General features: G+C 43.0%; 1 protein-coding gene and 1 long non-coding RNA gene across 6 annotated transcripts in view; one reads left to right on the forward strand and one right to left on the reverse strand.

Annotated features, from left to right (window-relative positions):
- The first annotated feature begins 5,396 nt into the window (after positions 1-5,396).
- The window catches only part of RB1 (RB transcriptional corepressor 1), a 175,798-nt gene continuing 158,643 nt past the window's right edge, over positions 5,397-22,551 (forward strand). The window contains exons 1-2 of one of the 5 annotated variants that reach the window (XM_077973614.1): positions 5,397-5,722; positions 8,968-9,094. In XM_077973614.1, coding sequence (XP_077829740.1) covers positions 5,586-5,722; positions 8,968-9,094 — 264 coding nt within the window. In that variant the 5' untranslated portion in view covers positions 5,397-5,585. 5 annotated transcript variants of the gene reach the window in all.
- On the reverse strand, positions 17,902-20,229 carry LOC144336330 (uncharacterized). Its single transcript, XR_013407985.1, has 2 exons — positions 18,578-20,229; positions 17,902-18,261 (listed from the first exon to the last, which is right to left on the reverse strand). It is a non-coding gene; the product is annotated as an uncharacterized LOC144336330 (long non-coding RNA).

Here is a 22,551-nt window from a genome sequence, read left to right on the forward strand (position 1 = left end):
TTCTTTTTCATTACTCTTTTTCATGAACTGATATTAACACTTTGGAATGTAAAATAGAAACAAATTGCAAAAAATTATAATGAAAACAGAGGCACACCAAATATTGTACAAGCTCACATTTTTTATATTAAACAGAAATAGAATTACATTTCAATAAAAATAATCAGAACAAACATAAATGAAAGAAAAAAATTACAAAATGTACATTGTTTATTGAAAGTGTCCAGATAGATCATTAATAAAGAGAATTGCCATTATCCTCCTAATACTTATCACTTCACAGCCATAACAACTAACAAAAAGTTGGGAGAGAAGTAGCAATTTCCCACTAAACAACCAGCATGAATGTTAATATTTGAAGCTTTAATGTGACAAATGAGTGGGCTCTTTGCTTGTTAAATTGTCTAATCTAGGTTGGATTGGTGACATGCTACTTGCAGGAGATGATGTATATCTAAATTGTTTTTATATTTTAACAACACTAGTAGTATAAAAACTAGTCTCTCAAAAGTATGTTGAAGGGAATGGAAGAAGAGTTAAAGCAATTTAACAAAATCAGGATAATCACTTTTAACTTTTATCCTTAATGACGGAAACAATGCGTTATTTTCAAAATTCATCTTCAATCTTTCATCAGTAGCCAGTTTCAAAAACTGTCACTCCAATTATCTTTCAATGAAATAAATGGATTTTGGATCCATGAATTTCTTGCATGTGGAGCTTATTTTGATAGAAAATACTCAGATATTTTATCAAATTTATAATTAGTTTTTTAAATATTTTGTATATAAATGTCCTTTAAGTTTGATGGCTTTACTGTTTCATTAGTCTGTAATGATTTTAGCACTTCACTATGAGTTATGGCTAAAAACTCAATAACAGGGGATTATACTTCTGAGTAAAATTAGTACAAACTCCTAGTTGTTTAATTCTTTGGAATTACTTCTCTGATCACTATTTAGTTTACTATTATGATTACTAACACATTACTGATGTGTGTCTTGTATTGGCAAAATTGGACAGTAAGGCTTGTTTTGCCATCTATAATTTAGGGTGAAAACAAATGACACAAATTTTACTTCCCTAATTTAGGTAAGAATTTCCAAAAAATAGGCTTGATTAAAAATGAAAATGATTGTAAAAATAACAAGTTATATAAGTAAATAAATATTTACATTTTCATAGATTTTTACTCTTGGGTGGCAGATGACAAACTTTGAAATTTTACTCATTGTAATGTCGTACTATTGCACATGACAGGGACACAACCATGCCACCTACAACTCAAGAACCAGGTTGAAGAATACCTGAACTGTTTAACAAGCAATGTCCAATGATCATGCACTTGGATAGTCCTGAAATGTCAAATCGATATAAACACTGCTAAGCACTTATCCTTTTAATTTCAGTACTTATTTCCTTGTGGACTAAACACAAACAGTTTGCAGACTGACACTGGTCCAAGAACCACACTTTGAGTAGCATTACTCTAGGGAACACTTGCATTGAAGGGACTGGCAGAAAGAGAACTAGTGAAGGAATTTATGAAGTAACAAGGGAGGAGAACTAGGAGACAATAGATTTGTGGAAGACTAGGGAATTTTTAAGAGGAAGTGGTTAACTATATTGACTGCAAGAAAGGTCAGGTAGGTTGAGCACCAAAAGAAGCCATGGGATTGACAATTATCATTAGCAACATTTGAAAGAGTGATTTCAGTAGGGTGCTCTTGGTGGTAGTGAAAGAAAGCCAGGGACCAGCAGGCTGAGAAATTGGGGAAGCAGAGACAACCAATGGGGACTACCCTTCTAAGGAGCTAAGTGGTTAAGAAATGGAAATAGTGTGGTAGCTTGGGGGTATAAAAACTTTGAAGGAAGACTTTTTTTTTAGACTCTTCCCCAAATTTTAATGTCACTGAAGGGGTCTGAAGCTGAAGAGAGTTCCCTCTCTAGATAGAAAGTCTAAGAAATATATATATATTTTGTAGGAGTCTTACAGCAATCTTCTTTAAATTACCATGCAGGTTGGAAGAGATCCATGAATTTCAACAAGTTCAGGGGGAACTTCTTTTAAGACTCTGCTGAAACTTTTTTTTTTTTTTGAGACAGGGTCTTGCTCTTGTCGCCCAGGCTAGAGTACAATGGCACAATCTCAGCTCACTGCAACCTCTGCCTCCTGGGTTCAAGCGATTCTCCTGCCTCAGCCTCCAGAGTAGCTGGGATTACAGGCACCCGCCACCACACCTAGCTAATTTTATATTTTTAGTATAGATGTGGTTTCACCATGTTGGCCAGGCTGGTCTCAAACTTCTGACCTCAGGTGATCCACCCGCTTTGGCCTCTCAAAGTGCTGGGATTACAGGCGTGAGCCACCGTGCCTGGTCTAGACTCTGCCGAAATTCTAATATTTCTTTGGTAGTGCAACAGAAAACTGTAAAGATTTTGATGGTGAACTCAATTGCTTCTGAGTTGTGTAGATGGAAAAGATATTTTATGATTTTTTCCTTCAAATTTATTTTAAGCTCCCGGGTATATGTGTAGGATGTGCAGGTTTGTTACACAGGTAAATGTGTGCCATGGTGGTTTGCTACACAGATCAACCCATCACCATGGTATTAAGCCCAGCATCCATTAGCTCTCCTGACCCTCTCGCTCTCCTGATCCTTCCGCCCTACAGGCCCCAGCGTGTGTTGTTCCCCTTCCTGGGTCTGTTTTATGGTATGTATGTGTGTGTATATATATGTATCTATTTATGTGTATATAATATGATATATACACCACACTTTTTAAAACTATTATTTTAGGTTTAGGGATACATGTGCAAGTTTGTTATACAGGTAAACTGCGTGTCTCTGGGGTTTGGTGTGTACAGATTTTTTCACCATCCAGGTAACAAGTGTAGTACCTGATAGGTAGTTTTTTGATCTTCTCTCTTCTCTCACCCTACACCCTCAAGTAATCCCCAGTGTGTGTTTTTCCCCTCTTCATGTCCACGTGTTCTCATTGTTTAGCTCCCACTTATAAGTGAGAACATGCGGCATTTGGTTTTCTGTTCCTGTGTTAGTTTGCTGAGGATAAAGGCTTCTGGCTCCATCCACGTTCCTGCAAAGGACATGATCTCATTCCTTTTTATGGCTGCAGGGAAATATATTTTACATACTAGTGAACATAGTTAAATTAATCCATGATCAAGATATACATTCTTTTGTAAATTGAGAAATCTCTTTATCATAATTGTACTATGGTAATAAATAAACTGGTTTTAAATACAGCAAGTGATATCTACATATGAAGAGAGTTTACTTCAGTTCCTAGAACTTTCCCTCGCTTTCCTGCTGTCCCTACTTTTAGTAAGCAAGCATTTATTGTATGTGTAACACTGGGCTAGGTACTAAGGCAATGAGGATACCCAAGATTTGGTCTCTATCCTGAAGGCACGCACAGGAGAAACATTATCAGTCATGATGCTTTCTGTTGCTAACAAGTAAAAACCTCAGCTCAGCTTACCTCAGCTCCAGGGCTGGCCAAATCAAGAGGCTCATTTATAACACTAAGGATCCAGATTCTTTTGAAATTCCTCCTGCACCAGTCTCAGCATTTCTACCTTCTCTGTAGGTTGGCTTGTCTCACGTTACAATGGCTGCAGCAATTGGAAGTGTCATATCCTCAGTAATATTTAATAGTATTATTTAATATTTAGAACTGTGCCATCTCTGTATTTCAATTTATCAGGCTCCTAGCAGACTACTCCTTACCTTTCAAATGTCTAAACTGCATCCTGAGCCCTTGCCTAAACTAATCTGGGGTGAGGTGAATGGAAGTAGCACTTTAATTGTATTCATTCTTTGTAGTTGGACCTGGGCCTGGGCCCTACCTCCTGACATTTGCCCTCCAAGAAAGATTCCTGAAGTTAGGTAGGACTGGCTGTTGAGTAGGCCAGTGCTTGCCAAACCTTTACACATCCTCACATATGTCATGATATGCAGACAAAAAGATAATCCCTTATACAACTTGCTGGGATAAACTCAGGAGGCTTACAGCCATGACCTGCTTGAAGGTTCTTCCTGCCTTAGACCTTGCTCAGCTACTCCAGGATGAGTGGATTTACATCAGAGCACAACTGTATTTTATTCACAGCACAAACAATCTCATTCCTTCTCAGTTGGTGAGTTCAGAGTGAGCAATAACAGTGTCTGCCAAAGAGAAGAAAACACGTACTCAAACTAGATAATCTATTGATATAAATACCAAGACATAGAAGTGATACAGCTTTAAGCCAATGTTTGATGGTGGTAGTCCCAGCAAGCTCTTTTCTGATGTCTTTGTGCCTTTGCACATGCTCCTTCTCTGTCACTGTTTTCTTCATCAACATAATGTAATGGACAAGTGGAATCAAACAGAGTTGAGTTCAAATCCTCTGCTACCCATCTGCCCTGGTATTGGACAAATTAATTACCTCCTCTGAGCCTGTTTCCTCATCTGCAAGCTAGACTAGCTAATACTACCCATTTGAAAGGGCTGTTTCTTAGCTACATGCATGCGGGGCTTAACACCTAGATGACGGGTTGATAGGTGCAGCAAACCTCCATGGCATACGTATGTCTATGTAACAAACCTACACGTTCTGCATCTGTATCCTGGAACTTAAAGTTAAAAAAAAAAAAAAAAAAAAGGCTCTTCCTGGGGATTAAATAAGATAATTATGTAAGGTGGCCAGCACAGTTCCTGGTACACAGTAAATGTCAGGCCTGCCTGACAAACTTCTATTCAACAGCTACTGCTCCCCTGAAAATCTTCCTTAGACTTTTCCACGGTGCTTGCCGTTTTTACACCACTATCATCTTTTATTACACTACTATCCGTTCATTCCCCACAGCTCCCTCCCTTCCTTTCCCTAACCAGTGATCCCCCAAAAGGCCAGCAACTGTCTAACATTTTGTATCTTCTAGTGACTGGTAAAGTTCAGCATCTACTAGCGCTCCAAGTTTCTTTTTGTTTTGGCCGAGTTTGCAAAACGGATTAAGCGGGATGAGAGGGCGGGCGCCGCCCAGAGAAGGAGAGCGGCGCGCCCGCCGAGGGTGCACTAGCCAGATACTACCTGCGGGGCCCGAGCGTCTTCCCTATCAGACCCCGGGATAGGGATACGGCCCACAGTCACCCGCCAGACTCTTTGTATAGCCCAGTTAAGGGCAGCTCGGCTTGGAGGGGGTGGTTCCGGGTAGAAACACGTCCGGGCTGCGCCGGATGCTTCTGGGAAGGCTCCTGGACCCACGCCAGGTTTCCCAGTTTATCCCTTCCCATCTAGCGTCCCAGCCCGCGCACCGACCAGCGCCCCAGTTCCCCACAAACGCCGGCGGGCCCGGGAGCCTCGCGGACGTGACGCCGCGGGCGGAAGTGACGTTTTCCCGCGGTTGGACGCGGCGCTCAGTTGCCGGGCGGGGGACTGCGCGTCCGGTTTTTCTCAGGGGACGTTGAAATTATTTTTGTAACGGGAGTCAGGAGAGGACGGGGCGTGCCCCGACGTGCGCGCGCTGCGCCCTCCCCGGCTCTCCTCCACAGCTCGCTGGCTCCCGCCTCGGTAAGGCGTCATGCCGCCCAAAACCCCCCGAAAAACGGCCGCCGCCGCCGCCGCCGCTGCCGCGGAACCCCCGGCACCGCCGCCGCCACCCCCTCCTGAGGAGGACCCAGAGCAGGACAGCGGTCCGGAGGACCTGCCTCTGGTCAGGTGAGCGAGCAGAGCCGCCGCCGCCTCACGCGGGAAGGGCGCCCCGTGTGCGTAGGGCTGGCGCCAAGGCTGCTCGGCGGGACGCGTCCTCGCCGGGGGCCGAGTCCCGGCGTGAGGAGACGCCCTCCCTGCCCCCCGCCACCGCGGAGCGTCTGCAGAATGGTGACAGGATTTTGGGGTTGCGGGCGAGGGGTCTTGGCTTTAACTTGACACGTGTCGGGCGGGTGGGTCTAGGGTCCTGAACGAAGTGACAGGTGCAGTTCCCTCTTGTGAGGCTCAGAGGCAGAGGGTCGTTGCGAGCGTCCATCAGACGCAAAAAAATGAAAAATAAAAATACAAAAATGGTGTCTGTGGGAGAGTTCTTCACCGGTTGAGAACTGGAGTACTCCGGTGGTCGTCTGACTTTCAGTTTTGGTCTCACGCGATGCAACAGTTGGGAAGTATTTTCTTCTGGGCGTGCACTGCATCTGAACTCCATTCGTGGGAGAGGCCAACCAGAAAGCCTTGGACAAGAAGCACAGGGTCCTGAGTGTCCATTGCCTGCAGGATACTCGGCTCAGGAGCCTTGCGGCTTCTCCTTAGAACAATAATGCATCGAGGCCTTGGGGACTCAAAGCCATCTGTAGTGATTGATGGAATGTAACTCTTTAGAGGAACTGATACATGGGCAGAACTTTCGTGAGACGTTTACCAGAAGTGCTTGAAAGTTTCTAAACTTTTTTTTTTCTGTTGGATGAACTCTTCTTGCGTGTTAGTCGGCCTCAGCTTGTCTCATTATTACTTCCATTTTGCCTTTTGACTTTGAACCAGCAACGATCCTGGTGTCCCGTCTTTTTGCCTTTGTTTTTGGCACAAAATTAGTGGTTCTGTGCTCAAATGGAAATTTTCGTTTTCCCTTATTAAATGGAATCTAAATTTAAGCAAGTCCATGCGAATGCACTAGAACTTGAAGGGAAGTATTTATTGTATTGCATCATCTTACTTTTCTTGATTGTACTACTTTATGGTTAAATAGCTATGACTGAAAGAGTGTAATTGTCATTATTATTGTCAGCACTGGTTCTACTTTGAGATTACAAGTTCATTGCAGGGGGAATGGGACTTGTTTCTGTTTTTCACTATTTTCTCCCCTATTCTTGCCCATCACCAAATCCTTTCACCCTCACCCATTTCTTTCCACTCGGCAGACACTAACAGAATTAACGGCAGAAAAGATTGAAGTGGGATTTAGGAAATGGCCCGTGGAAGGCTATTAAAAATTTATATATTTAAATGGACTGTCTTATAGGTCAGTTAAAAACCATATTTGTTAAAAAACCAAAACAACAACAACAACAAAAAAATTAAAAACCACGTCTGGGGCATGTTCTGGGAAAAGACATGACTTTAGTTTCTGATTAAATTCTGATGTATCCAATTCTTGCAAATTTCCCTTTGGAAAATGCAGTAATGGCTACTCTAAAGAATTCCATGTTATGCACACAGCTTTAGAAGCATACTCTAATGTAGGGTAACCAGGAATATTGACGTTCTGACCACTGCTTGGAAAAAAGAGGACTGTTTCTTTCATTTTTTAACTCATTATTTTATATATTTTAAGTAATGGAACTATAAAAAAATTCTCTTATAAGTCAGATCCATACAAGATACAGTCTGTTCTTGATTATCCTTACCCACAAAGGGTTTCATTAACATAGACAATTGAACTCTATAAATTAACCAGCAAGGGTAGAACCACTGCCGTGCAGTCTGATGCTGAGCATCTTGCCTGGAGATGGAATCAGGGCTCAGTCCAACTGCACTTCCAGTGACAGATTCCATTCCTAATTTGAGAGTTGAGATCTTATTTCTGTTGCCTTATCTCTGGCCTAAGTAATGTAGCTGGAAGGGAAAGTGTCACTAGGAACAGCATACAACATTCATTGTTGAAATAATCAAAGGTTAATCATGTTTCGAGCTGGGCATGACGGCATGTACCTGTAGTCCATGCTACTCAGGAGGCTGAGGCAGGAGGATTGCTTGAGCTTGGGAGTTGGAGGCCAGCCTGGGCAACAAAGCAAGACCCCAGTCTTTAAAAAAACAAACAAAAAAGTTGACCAGGCATGTTGGCTCACGCCTGTAATGCCAGCACTTTGGGAGGCTAAGGTGGGAAGATCGCTTGAGGCCAGGAGTTTGAGAGGAGCCTGGGCAGCAAAACAAGACACTGTCTCTACAAAAAAATTTAAAAAAAAATTATCCAGTCGCTGTGGCACGCCTGTAAGCACATCTACTTAGGAGGCTGAGGTGGGAGGATCCCTTGAGCCCAGGAGTTTGAGGCTGCAGTCAGCCATGATTTCACCACTGCACCCCAGCCTGGATGACAGAGTGAAACCCTATTTCAAAACAAGAAAAAAAAAAAACAACGAATTATGTTTTGAAGGAGGAATTGGCAATCTAGAATAGTGGTCAAGGGCATGGATTATAGAGTTAGATTGTTAGGCTCACATGGTGGTTTACCTCTTACCGGCTGAGACCTCAGGTAAGTTCTTTAACTTCTCTGATTTGACACACATCTGTAAATGTCTACTTTTACAGATGAGAATACTTATCTAAAAGGGCTGATGTCAGGATTCAGTGAAACCATATGTTTAAGGTACTTTCTACAGGATCATAGTAAATACTCAAGAATTATGAATTATTCTTCGTACTATTCTTATTATTAGATGTCACATAGAAATTAGATGAATGAAAAGGAATTAGCCAACAAGAATTTATTGAATGCTTGTCTTTGTTAAGGAGAAAGGACAAAAATAAGCAGTCACATCATGTAAGATGTGCTAGTAGGGAGGTTATGTGAAACATTGATAAGAGTAGACTACAGCTTAACAAAGTTACTGGTGTTGAATTGTATAATATTATCTATGGGTTTTTATCTTCTTGTTATCTTTGTCCTATTTTCCCAAACAGCTTTAGCTGTTACATTTATTTTCCTTCACAGAAGTGTTTTGCTGCTCTGAAGTATATTTGACTTACCATGCAAGCAAATATTTTTCACTGTGTGGTATCCTTGTTTTGGAATGACCATGAAAAAGATAATCATGTTTAAATTTGAAGTGTAATTTTTTCTATGATAAAATAAGATCTTAAAGTATTTAATAATGTTCTCTTTCACAGTAGTGTTATGTGCAAACTATTGAAACAAGTGTGTACTGAATCAATTTGACTTATAAGTATATGCCAATTATATGATTATTTTCATTTGGTAGGCTTGAGTTTGAAGAAACCGAAGAACCTGATTTTACTGCGTTATGTCAGAAATTAAAGATACCAGATCATGTCAGAGAGAGAGCTTGGTTAACTTGGGAGAAAGTTTCATCTGTGGATGGAGTATTGGTAAGGATTTTCTTAAAATGTTTTGAAATTTTTTTTTCTCATTTTAAAAACAACTTCACATCACTATATAAAAATTGAAAGATAGAAGAATATAAAGACAATAAAAGCTAATAATAATTTCACTACCCAGAGGAAATTTACCTCTGCTAACATTAAACATGTTTGAGGCTGGGCACGGTGGCTCACGCCTGTAATCCTAGCACTGTGGGAGGCCGAGGCAGGCAGATTGCCTGAGCTCAGGAGTTTGAGACCAGCCTGGGCAACATGGTGAAACCCTGTCTCTACTAAAATACAAAAAAAAAATTAGCAGGGTGTGGTGGTGTGCGCCTGTCGTCCCAGCTATTTGGGAGGCTGAGGCAGGAGAATTGCTTGAACCCAGGAGGTGGAGGTTACAGTGAGCGGAGATTGTGCCACTGTACTCCAGCCTGGCAACAGAGCGAGACTCCGTCTCAAAAAAAAAAAAAAAAAGTTTGAAAAAAATCCCTCCATATATGCCTCCCACCAAACTATTTTAAAGCAGGTCTTAGTTATATTTTATTCACTATAATACAAGGACTTTTAAAAAAACACTGCCATACCTTATAAAATAATTTTTATACCTTCTAATATGCAATCAGTGTTCAGATTTCCTGATTGACTCAGAATTAGTTTTGTTAGAATTCAGGATCTTGAAAATATTTTGATATATTCCTTTCATGTTTTTCTTTGCATATGTATAAATGTATATGTTTAATAAAAGCAAATAATTACTAGAGTTTTATATGTACTGGGGCAATAGTATAAGAACTTTACATAGCCGGGCATGGTGGCGTGTGCCTGTAGTCCCAGCTACTTGGGAGGCTGAGGTGGGAGGATCATTTGAACCTGGGACGCGGAGGTTACAGTAAGCCAAGATCGCACCACTGCACTCCAGCCTGGGCAACAGAAGAAGACCCTGTTGCAAAATAAATAAATAAGTAAATAAACAAACAAACAAAAATAAGGCTGGGCGTGGTGGCTCAAACCTGTAATCCCAGCACTTTTCGAGGCTGAGGTGGGTGAGGTCAGGAGTTGAACTCTTGAGGTCAGGAGTTGAAGACCAGCCTGGCCAACATGGTGAAACCCCATCTCTACTAAAAATAAAAAAATTAGCCAGGCATAGTGGCAGATGCCTGTAATCCCAGCTACTTGGGAGGGTGAGGCAGGAGAATCGCTTGAACCCAGGAGGCAGAGCTTGCAGTGAGCTGTGATCATGCCACTGCACTCCAGACTGGGCAACAGAGAAGACTCCATCTCAAAAAAAAAAACACACACACACAAAACAATCAACTTTACAAATCTACAAATAACTCGTTTAAAAACCATTGAGATATGAAATATAAAATCTTTATTTTTACAGATGAAGACACCGAGTAGAGTGAGGTTGAGTAACTTGACCAAGGTCCCTAGGAAATAAGATCTCAAATATAAATTTGAGATTATACATGTAGTTATGTATAGTTACATGTAGTTACACATAGTTTTGCATTTTCCTGTTTTTTTCTCATATGAGCATTTTCTTACGTTATTAAATTTTTTTGTAATATAGTTTCTAGTGATAGTATAATATTTTAGCTATTGGATATATTTTAATTTGTTAACTCTTACTGGATATTTGGGTTTTTTCCAACGTTTTGATGCTATAAAATAATGTAATAAACATTTGTATTCGTAAGACTAATGCCTGGCACAAAGTGAGTCCTTGATAATTTGTTAAATAAATTAATGAATGAATCTCTGATTATTTTATTAGAATAAATTCGTATAAGATGAATTACTAAATCAAAAGCTATGAACATTTTTATGACTCTTGATGATTATTGGTAGATTACACTTCGGACAGATACTTTTAATGAATTTACTTTCTCAAAATAGTAGTATAAAAGTATATATGTTTTTACTGATCTGATTAACACAACAGAATGTGTTTATGTATGTCCCATAAGAAAAGTGTTTAAAACCATTAAATAAAATCTCTGGCAGTAAAAAGGAGAAAACAAGTGTCATAATTTCCAAAGAATTGAACATAGTCTCACATTTCTTATCTAAAAAGAAAGGAATACTGAAGTATCTTGAATGTATGACTTGGGTATTATAATCCCCAGGCATCTAGTGTATATTTTAACTGACTTGGGTACTTCATGTACAAAGCTGTTTTTGTGCATATACAATTAAATGGAATCAGAGCTCCTTCACTTTTCTCTTCCTAAAATACTAGATTTTTGGTGTTCTGAAATTTTGGGATAGCTGATTATAGAGAGTATTAGTGAGTATACATACTGTAGTTTTCAATTTATAAGTGCATTGTGTTCCAAATCTGTTTGTAAGTTTGATATAGTAGTTAGGTTTCCAGCCTAGTTCACATAACTTATTTTTTTTGTACTAAACTATAAAAATAATAGTTTTAACAGTAGAGGCTCTTTTGAGCTTCAGAATTGAATACATATTTAAGCAAATATTACTGCTTTATTACCCTTTTTTCATCCTGGCTTTGTCTCTACCTTCCCTGGGAACTGGCCCAATTTAAATCTTATTTCCTAATGGAGCTCATGATGGGGACTAGGATGTGTGAAATTATTTATGGCTAGGTACTGGAGGAAGGTAAGAAAGGAATTTCTTGTTACTTTTGGGATTTGAGGTATGCTTTTGAAGGGTATAACAGAAGATGATGTCCTGTTGTTGTGTTATAAATCAACAGACTTTTCCTTGAAATATGATTTTAAGTGACAGTTAAGTTTTTGAGGGTTGGCCTGAGAATTTAATGTTCATTTATATAATAATATCTAAGGGAGAATGTGATAGAGTGTGTTCTAAGAGGCACATGTAATGACAGAATGAATATGTTTCCAATGCAGCTATTCTAGTGGCAGTTGTCTGTCTTCTTTGAAACAAGAGGAGGAATATTGTCAAAAAAGGAAGCCCCTTTTTAACAATAGAAAGTAGGTGATGTTTATTGGGATAGAGGATGGGTTAAGAGCAAGGATTAGGAGTCAAACAGATATACCATGTCCTAACTCCATTACCCTGAACATGTTATCTACAATTCTCAAGCCTTAGTTTTCTTATCTGTAAAAGGGACTGACAATAATTTCTGGATCTTGGAGTTATTGTGCAGATTAAATAAATTAATGCATATAAAGCTCTTATTAGAGTCAATGAGTGTGTATATTAGGTCTTGGAAACAGAATAATTTTACTTAAGAAATACCCCAGAAAATTTTATCATTAATGTAATTTTTTTGGAGAATTTAGGATATCAGTATAAAATGGTTATAATTTTAAATGCATTGTTGTGATTTTGATGCAGTATGTTTGTTAAAACTCTTATTTTTAAGTACTTTAGAGTCAGAAAAGTTGTTTATGCATACATGAAAGCATGTATTAATCCCTTTAAAGTTTGTGGTATTTTGTCTAGAAAAATGTTTTTTTTTAAAATAAATATTTAGTGAAGTGTAATAATAAAGATTAACTTTGTTCATAAGGTTAGATTGTGTTCATGCTGCTTATAGCATGTGAATAGGACTTTCCATTAAGAAATTGGCTAAGGTGCTGTTCATATTGTGACTTAAGGTGAATCAGCTGTTAGAATTTTGGTGTACTTTCTGCATCTTCATTGGCAGTGTGGTAGAATGGAAAATGCCTTGGACCTCAAGGCAGAAAACTTTGGTTGTAATTATATTGTAGCTATATGATTTTAGGCAAATTGGTTAATTCTGTGAGTCTCAGTTTGCTAACCTGTAAGGCAGAAATAATGCCTGAATATGAACCTCATAGGCTTTTTGTTATACATACGTATATATGTATATGAAATATATGGGTATACACATATCTCAAAGAGCTTTGGGATATATTGCCCTTGATAGAGCCACTTATTTTTGTGATATGGTGGTTATATTTTAAATAAATACAGTCATGTGTTGTTTAACAATGGGGACACATCTGAGAAATGTGTCATTAGGTGATTTCATTGTTGTGTGAACATCATAGCATGTACTTACACAAACCTGGATGGTATGGCCTATGACACACCTACGTTGTGTGGTATATAGCCTGTTGCTCCTAGTCTGCAAACGTGTACAGCATGTTACTGTACTGAACATTGTAGGCAATTGTAACACAATGGTAAGTATTTGTGTATCTATACATAGAAAAGGTAAAGTAGGTCATCCATATCCTTACTGATTTTCATTCTGTGTATTTTACTAATTATTGAGGGAGAAATATGAAGCTTCCAACTATAATTAGAATGGCCTTTTTAAATTCTGTTTTTTATTAATGTATTTTTTATTTTATTTTATTTTGAGAGAGTCTTGCTCTGTCACCCCGGCTGGAGTGTGTGGCACGATCTTGGCTCACTGCAACCTCCGCCTTCCGGGTTCAAGCGATTCTCCTGCCTCAGCCTCCTGAGTACCTGGGATTATAGGCATATGCCACCATACCCGGCTAATTTTTGTATTTTTAGTAGAGACGGGGTTTCACTGTGTTGGTCAGGCTGGTCTTGAACTCCTGACCTCGTGATCTGCCCTCCTCGGCCTCCCAAAGTGCTGGCATTACAGGCATGAGCCACCACACCTGGCCTTTATTAGTGTATTTTAAAGCTTTATTCTTGGGTGCATACAAGTTTAGAATTTTTATGCCTTCTAGGTAAATTGGTACCTTTATCATTATGCAGTGTGCTTTTTTATCCAAATTTGTATCTTTTGTTCTGCAGTGTCCACATATCCATTCCACTTTTCTTGTGATCACTGTTTACATTATATATCTTTTACCTTCATTTTGATTTTAACCTGTTTATTTTTTATATTTAAATGGATTTTTGTTGTTTTGTAATCAGCATTCATTAAAAATTTTTAGCTGAATACTTTTTACTTTTGTTAGGGTTCCCTGTGTCTCTTCCTTTCATGCTGTGCCACAGATGAGCCATTATTTATATCTTTTCTCTCACTGGAGGTTCCTTTTTTTAGGGGAAACTAATCTGAAATATAAGCAAAGGATATGTTGATATCAAGAAAGGTTATGTTTTTATTCCTTATCTGGCTTGTTCTTGTTGTGAGGGTGGGAGCAATACTCTGCAGCTTTCTGCATTCTAGGAAGAAGTGGAATTTTACATTACCATTTGCTTCCTTTACAGGTTTGCCCTGATATTGTCTATCCATAGGACTAATTAAAACTATGCCAGACTCCTATTTTAAACCTATCCATTCAGTCTCAAGTTATCTTTTTGCATTGCCTCTCACATCTGTCCCTTCCTTTCTCTTACCAGCAGTGCTTGTTTTTTACTGTTTGCTTTGGTTTTAGTTTCCTTTTTATTTTTTTAATTTCAGAAGGTGGAAGCTTATGTCATTGACTTGGGCATTTTTAAATGCATGTTTTAGTGCCTCTTTCTGACTAGTCTCTTGTTTTCTCCATCTCATCCATCCTGTGCCTGAGTTTTAGAAAAGACTGGTTTACAGTTTGCCCCTTTTGCTTTAAAATTTATTTTTCATTGTTACAACCCACTCTCAATAGCCTCCATTGTAACACCCACCCATGCTCCCACCACCATTATGAAGAAGTAAAGTCCAAACTGTCTCAGTGTTTGTAGTTCTCCATAGTCTGTGCTTTAACCTTCCTTCCAGTCTTATTTTTCATTTCCATTGATGGCCCCCAATGCCTGTGTTCTCCTCCCTTAGTATTTATATTCATGCTGTCTCCCCCTTTTTTTGGAATACCCTTCTTTTTTCCTTTAGCCTAAATTCTGTTTTTAAGACGCAGTTAAAGCTTCTTCTTTATGCATGTCTCTTATAAGATATATTATTTTCAGACTTCCCCCCATTCTGTGAGTTGCCTTTTCACTTTCTTGATGATGTCATTTGGAGCGTAGGATTTTAATTTTGATGAAGTCTAGTTTTCTATTTGTTTTTTTTGTTGTTGTTGTTGTTGTTGTTTGGTTGCTTGGGCTTTTCATGCTGTATCTAAGAAGGCCGTGACTAACCCAAGGTCATGATGACTTATTCTATGCTTTCTTCTAAGAGTCATATGATTTTTAGGTCTTACTTGTAAGTCTTGGGTTTTTTTTTTTGTTGTTTTTTTTTTTGAGTTAATTTTTGTGTATGATGTGAGGAAGAGGTCTAACTCCAGTCTATTGAATGTGGATATCCAGTTGTCCCTGCACCACTTATGGAAAAGACTATTCCTTCTTCACTGAATTGTTTTGGTGCCCTTATTGAAAATCAGTTGACTATAAAAGCCAGGGTTTATTTCTGGAGTCTCAGTTCTATTCCATTGCTCTGTATGTTTATTCTTATGATAGTACCAGGCTATTTTGATTATTATAGCTTTGTAGTATGTTTTGAAATATGGAAGTGTGAGTTCTCCAACTTTGATTTTCTTTTTCAAGATTACTTTGGTTACTCTTGGTGCTTGAATTTCCATGTGAATTTTTAGGATCAAGTTGTCAATTTCTGTTAAAAAAAGGCAGCTGGGATTTTGATAGGGATTATGTTGGATCTGTAGATCAATTTGGGGAATATTGCCGTCTTAACAACACAAAGTTTTCAGATATGCGCATATGGAATGTCTTTTCATTTAAGTCTTCTTTAATTTCTTTCAACAGTGTTTTTAGTTTTCAGAGTATAAATCTTATAGTTGAAAATTATTTCTAAATATTTATTCTTGGTGATACTATTATAAATGGAATTGTTTTCTTTCCTTTTTGGCTTATTCATTGTAGCTGGATAGAAATAACATCTAATTTTTTTGGATAAGAGCAGCTAAAATCAGTCAGGCGTGGAGGCTCATGCCTATAATCTCAGCACTTTGGGAAGCCGAGGTGGGTGGATCACTTGAGGTCAGGAGTTTGAGACCAGCCTGACCAACATGGTGAAATCCTGTCTCTACTAAAAATACAAAAAATTAGCCGGGTGTGGTGGTGGCACCTGTAGTCCCAGCTACTGTGGAGGCTGAGGCAGGAGAATCACCTGAACCCGGGAGGCGGAGGTTGCAGTGAGCTGAAGTCGCGCCACTGCACTCCAGCCTTGGCAAAAAAAAAAAAAAAAAAAAAAAAGGAGCTAAAATCTATGTATTTAACAAAAATCTCTAATACAATACCATTTTATTTATTATAGTCCTCATATTGTACATTAGATTTCTGGACTTGTTTGTCCTATGTATTTGCTAGTTCGTATCCTTTGTACTACATCTTTTAAAAGGATGAAATTGGGTAATGTGATGCCTCTAGCTTTGTTCTTTTTGTGTAGGATTGCCTTGGACATTCAGGCTTTTTTTTGGTTCCATATGAATTTAAAAAAATTTTTTTTTTCTTTTTCCTAATTCTGTGAAGAATGTCATTGGTAGTCTGATAGGAACAGCATTGAATCTGTAAATTGCTTTAGGCAGTGTGGCCATTTTAATGATATCGATTCTTCTTATCCATGAGTATGGAATGTTTTTCTATTTGTTCGTGTCATCTCTGATGTATTTGAGCAGTGTTTCTTGTAGAGAGTTTTCACCTCCCTAGTTAGCTGTATTCCTAGATATTTTATTCTTTATTGTGGCTATTGTGAATGGGTTGCATTCTTGATTTGGCTCTCAGCTTGGGTGGTGTTGGTGCATAGGAATGCTAGTGATTTTTGTACATTGATTTTATATCCTGAAACTTTGCTTATCAGCTGAGGGAACTTTTGAGCAGAGACTATGGGATTTTTCTAGGTATAGAATCATCATCTGCAAACAGGAATAGTTTGATTTCCTTTTTTCCTATTTGGATGCTCTTTATTTCCTTCTCTTGTCTGATTGTTGTGGCTAGGACTTCCAATACTATGTTGAATAGGAGTGGTGAGAGAGCATCCTTGTTTTGTTTTGCCTTTCAAGGGGAACACTTTCAACTTTTGCCTCTTAAGTATGATGTTGGCTGTGGATTTGTCATAGATGGCTCTTCTTATTTTGAAGTATGTTCCTTCAATGCCTAGTTTGTTGAGATATATACCACACTTTCTTTATCCACTAATCAGTTGATGGGAACTTAGGTTGATTCCATACTTTTGCAGTTGTGAATTATGATGCTGCAGTAAACAAGTGGAGGTCTCTTTTTGATATTATGACTTCTTTTATTTGGGGTAGATACCCAGTAGTGGGATTGCTGGATCGAATGGTTGCTGCTTCTAGTTCTTTGAGAAATCCCCATACTATTTTCCATAGAGGTTGTGCTAATTTACATTTCCACCAACAGTGTATAAGCATTCCCTTTTCACTGCATCCTCACCAACATCTATTTTTTTTTTTTTATTTTCCATACAAAAAGGGGTTTATTTAGACATTAGAATCATCTAGTAATTGAAAAAGATTGGACATGAATCCACCCAGGCCCAGGGCTGAGCTGCAGAGCAGCTGCTACTGACATCCGCGGGGGATTTCACATGCAACAGGGAGCCCTCACGTGCTTGCTGGCCATTGTGCTTCAAATCGTTTTTCAGGGGACGGCTGTGACTGCAGTTTTCAAATGTGCTCTGGCCTCCAAGGACCAGGGGGCGGCAAGGGGGCAGGGATGTCCTCTGTATAAAAAATGCTGTCCCGCGAGCTTCCCGACAGATACCTTCGGGCATCTGAGAGATTCCCGGGGAGGGTAGCTTGGCCTTCCTCAGGCTACCACTGCTGTCACCGATGGACATTGTCACCAGCAAACAACCAAAAAACATCAGAGTCTGTGAACTTGGCTGCGATGATAAGAACCAAATGTTTTCTAATCTAAGTCTTGTATGCAGAACACAGAAAACAGCAGTTAGAAACACCCTACAAAACTGAACAACAGTATTTTCTAAAAATATTTTTTACCTCACTTTAAATAATTTACAGATAGCTACAAAAATCATATTTACCAGGACACATCTGTTAAATAAAAGCATTGTTTCATGTTGGTGTACGTCTGTACAGGGCTATGTATAAGGGACTCCTGTTTCCCCTCCCTGCAACCACAGAACCGTCACACATACACACGGATACACGCACAGATATGCCCCTTTCCACAAATGCACGGAAACCGGGACACGAACCCACAACTCGAGGGCTTAGACCTTCATTGCTGAGCTGCTGCCACTGCCCTCCGTGCGCGGAGTGTCGCTGAAGTCACTGCCCAAGGCGTCCCCGTCCAAGGCGTCCTGGTCCTGGTCGTCCCTATCGGTGACCCTTCGTCAATACCTCAGGTCTAAAATACTTTCCTCTGAGCCCGAGTTCCTCCCCTCCCAGGCTGGGCTCGGCCTGGGCCTCCCTGAAGGCCGAGAAGGACGCGCCCTGCAGAGGCAGCCTCATGTGGGGGCTGAAGAGGCCGGCCTGCCTGCACCCCCGGGAGACACCCTTTCCAAAATGGAAGAGCTGGGTGGACCGCACGGGGAGAAGCCCGCAAGAGGTAGGCTGGGCAGGCCCCGGGCGGGGCCCTCGGAACCCTTGGTTTTTCCGCTCCCGACGCCCCGCCTCTACTCCGCATCTCTACCTTCAGAGCGCAGCCCATAGGCTCCGGAGGGTGAAGTCGCTCCAGGGCAGGGTGTCGTCGATCTGGGATCCAGAGTCCCTCAGCTTCCTGGCTGGGGGTGAGGAAGCCCCGGCTCCCGCAGCCCAAGTGAAAGGTCCCCCCAGCACCTCTTGCCTCGGTGCCCGCTGTGGCACTGCTGGGCAGCTGACCAAAAGCACTTTTGGCAGCATTCTCGGCCCTTTGTGAGCTCTGGTCTTTCTGAATGTAAACATTTCTCCTGCTCTCTGAGAGCCCCTTGGCGGAGACACTGCCAGTGGTGCTCCTCGGTGGTGCTAGATCCCCTTGGGCCGGAGCAGCGGGGAGCCCCTGCCCGCCCTGGCTGAACAGGCCGGCTGCGCCCTGTGCTCCAGCGCTTTCTGCACCTCACGGCCCTTCTGCTGGCTGTAGGACCCCCTGTCCCTCTGGCTCCGCGTGCATACGCCAGGCGGTGGGGCCGGCTCCTTCCTGCCCAGCAAGTCTGGCCTGAATGAGCCCCCAGTCCCGAAAGCAGCAGGGCCCTCTGCCTGAACTTCTTAACTGCTCAGACTCCTTGGCCTTTTCCGCCAAAAACTTACTAATCTACAGTTCGATGCTATCGTCACTGTCCACTGAACTGCTGTCGTGAGACAGCGAGCCGGGGCTGGGAGCCGGACCCTGGCATTCCCTGGGGAATGGATTCCCTTCAGAGGTGGAGGCAGAGGCGGGTCCCCTCACTCGGAAGGCTGGGGCCGTGTCCTGGCTCCTGGCGCCCTCCTGCTTCTTCCTCTCTGCCATACTGTCACAGACACTGGGAGGTTTCTTCCCTGGGCCCTCGCCGCTGTCTCTCGTGGACTTGGAGAGTCAGCTATTAAGCACTGGCGGGCTTCGGTCTTTCCAGTCTCTCCAGAGCCCGCCCAGCTGCTCCAGGAAGTGCGTCTGGGCAGTGCTGAACCTGACCTTCTTCCTGCACGCAGCCCTGGGCTCCTTGCAACGCTTCTTGAGCTTTCACTTGGACCTTAAGTCCCTGATGGCCGTGTCCAGGTCCTCGTCACTGTCCAGGGAGCTGCTCTTGTCTTTGGAGCTCTCCTTGTCGTCCAGACGCCTCGCTTCATCTGTCTTACCCTGGCCCTGCGTCATGCGAGTGTCGCCGGGACCCCTGGCTGCGCCCTCCCCTCCCAGGACCTTGTTGGCTTTGCCCTGGATGGGCAGGTCCCGCCTCTCATGGCCCGGCTCGGCTCACACCTGGCTGTGGTCGGCATCCTGGCCACCATCTTTCACCACCTCCCGCGTTTTCTTGGGCGTGGATGGCCTCACGGCGTGGCCGCCGCCTCTACGTTTCCTTTTGCAGCTCAGAGGTGGGTCCGGTGTTTTAGAGAGAGGGGCCTTGGGGCCACTGGTCTGGCTGTTGGGGCCAGGCGGTGAAAGTGGGCCCTGGGCAGCCTGCGAGCAGCTCTCACCTCTGGTCAGCAAACTCCCCAAATGTGCCTTGAGGTTCAAAACGTCTGGATTTCCTGATTGATGCTGTCGTCGCTGTCCACGGAGCTACTGTCGCCGTCAGAGTGGGAAGGCACGTTCGGGGAGTAGAAGAGTGGGCTTGCAGACAGGGACCTGTTGCTGCCTTACACGGGTCTGGCAGGCTAGTCTTGGAAATGCCCAGGATTGCTTCCGCGCACGTCACTTCAGCGGACATGTCTGCCTGGCACGAGGACCGTTCTACAAACTCGCTCCTGGAAGCCGGGCTCGCTGGAGGCGGAGCTTTGGTTTTCTTCGGGAGCTTGTGGGGAATGCTCAGCGTCCAGGCGTCCCGGGCAGGGGTCTGTGGCCTTGGTGGCCACTGGCTTCCTCTAGCTGGGTGTTTTTCTGTGGGTCTCGCGCAAGGCACTTTTTGTGGCGCTGCTTGTGCTGTAGTGCGGAAGGGTCAGGCGTCCTCTCTCCTCCCGGAGCTGGGCCCTCTGGGGCAGGTCCCCGTTGGCCTCCTTGCGTGTTTTCTGCAGCTAGTACACCTGGATGGCCTCCTTAGTGCAGTCGTTGCTGCTGGAGTCGGACGCTTCGGGCGCCTGTGCCGAGCTCATGACTCGCTTTCCCCTTCTCAGGGCACCGGCGCTCCTCTTGACCCCACTTTTATTCTGTGGTGCTTCTGAAGGGCGGCAAGGGGTTTGGGCTGCCCTTGTTCTCCTGCTTGGTCGTGATCTTGGACTTGAGGCTTCAGGGCTGCACGTTCGCCTTTGCTAACCCGGGAGGTCTGCAAAAGGCGAACTCCTTATGGGCGCCCATCAGACCCTGCCGATGCGCCACCTTTGCCGCTGACTCTTGGTGGGATTTCAAGAGTGACTTGGTCGAATTTTCGTTTGGGTCTGGTTTTTTATCTATTGACCCCTCACATTTTTGGTTCGCATGCTGTCTCTTCTCATTCAGAAACTATTCTATTTTCGCCTTAATGCTCTGCTCAAAGGAGTGGTTGCTGCTCGCGCTGCCGGGGGAGGCGGAACCCTAGTCCTCACTGGATCTCACCGGGCTGCCAGGGCCACCACCTGAGCCAGGTACAAGTTTCAGGGGGACATACGGAAGTCGGGGCACTGCCGTGAGATGGTTCTGGCTTACATCTACTGCCACTGCCTGTGGCCCTGGAAGGCTGGGCTGCGCCTGATTCGCCCCTGCCAGCCCCTGCCTGTGCGGCTCCACTCTTTGCCTTCAGGTACTCCTGGATGGCTTCCCCAATGTTCCGGTCCATGGAATCGTCATTGTCTTAATCTAGCACCAACGGGCCAAAGGCTGCAGTTTCCTCCTCCCCCGTGGGGTCAAAGTCAGCAACAAGACCACAGGCAGGCAATACGGGCTACTCCTTGTGCACGGTGGGCTTGGCAGCTGGCTTGGCGTCTGCCCTGTGGCCTCTCAGTGCAGCGCGCTCACTGCTGGTGCCCCGAGCAGCCCCGTTGCGCTGCAGCGTGCTGCACCAGTGCGCTCACCGACACGTTCTCCATGCCCTCGTCAGCCTCCGAGAAGCACCCAGGGAACCTAAAGCTCCGTGGTGGGCCAAAGGCCTCCCATTAGGACTGGGGAGCAATCCCTGGAGGAGCATTCCTGAGAAACGTTCTAGCAGACGAGGAGGGACGCGCAGAGGGACGACGCTTTATTTTTCTGCCAGCTTCATGTCCTCAAAAGGTTGGCGGCTGGGTGCAGTGGCTCACGCCTGTAATCAGCACTTTGGGAGGCCGAGGCGGGCGGATCGCGAGGTCAGGAGTTTGAGACCAGCCTGGCCAACACAGTGAAAACCCGTCTCTACTAATAATACAAAAATTAGCCGGCGTGGTGGTGTGAGCCTGTAGTCCCAGCTCCTCGTGAGGCTGAGGCTGGAGAATCGCTTGAAGCCGGGAGGTGGAGCTTGCAGTGAGCCGAGATCGCGCCACCGTTCTCCTGCCTGGGTGACAGAGCGAGACTCCGTCTGAAAAAAATAAAAAATAAAAAATAGAAATTAAAAAAAAGGTTGGCAAGCGGTGCCCATGAGATAAAGCCTGCAAATGCTTCTTTGCAGTTTAAAAAGGACGACGACTATAAACCCAGGATCAGGACGACATCACGCATAGATTTATTCTTGACCTGACCAACAAGCTCTTGAAATTCTCTTTGCGTCCAGATCGACTGTGATGAAACTGCAGCCAGTGTCCCCAAACGCCCCAGGGATCAGGTCTTTATCACTCCGAGGCATCCTCTAACCGCTTTTTAAATAGACTTTTGACTCGGCCCGGCCCCCTGCCACGCGCCGCCGGGACCCTGCCTGCGCTTTCGTCCTCCAGCGGTGAGGCGGCGGGCCGGGGTCTCCCGGGCTGGCCCATTTACTTAGTTTTGTTTTTGTTGCATTTGCTTTTGGTGACACCCCCTTTTTTATGTTCCACATATAAATGAGATCATGCAATAATTTTCTTTCCATGTCTGCTTATTTCATTTAGCATAATGGCCTCCATGTCCATCTCAACCCC

The sequence above is a fragment of the Macaca mulatta genome, chromosome 17 (genome assembly GCF_049350105.2).
Source record: "Macaca mulatta isolate MMU2019108-1 chromosome 17, T2T-MMU8v2.0, whole genome shotgun sequence".
NCBI classification, from domain to species: domain Eukaryota; kingdom Metazoa; phylum Chordata; class Mammalia; order Primates; family Cercopithecidae; genus Macaca; species Macaca mulatta.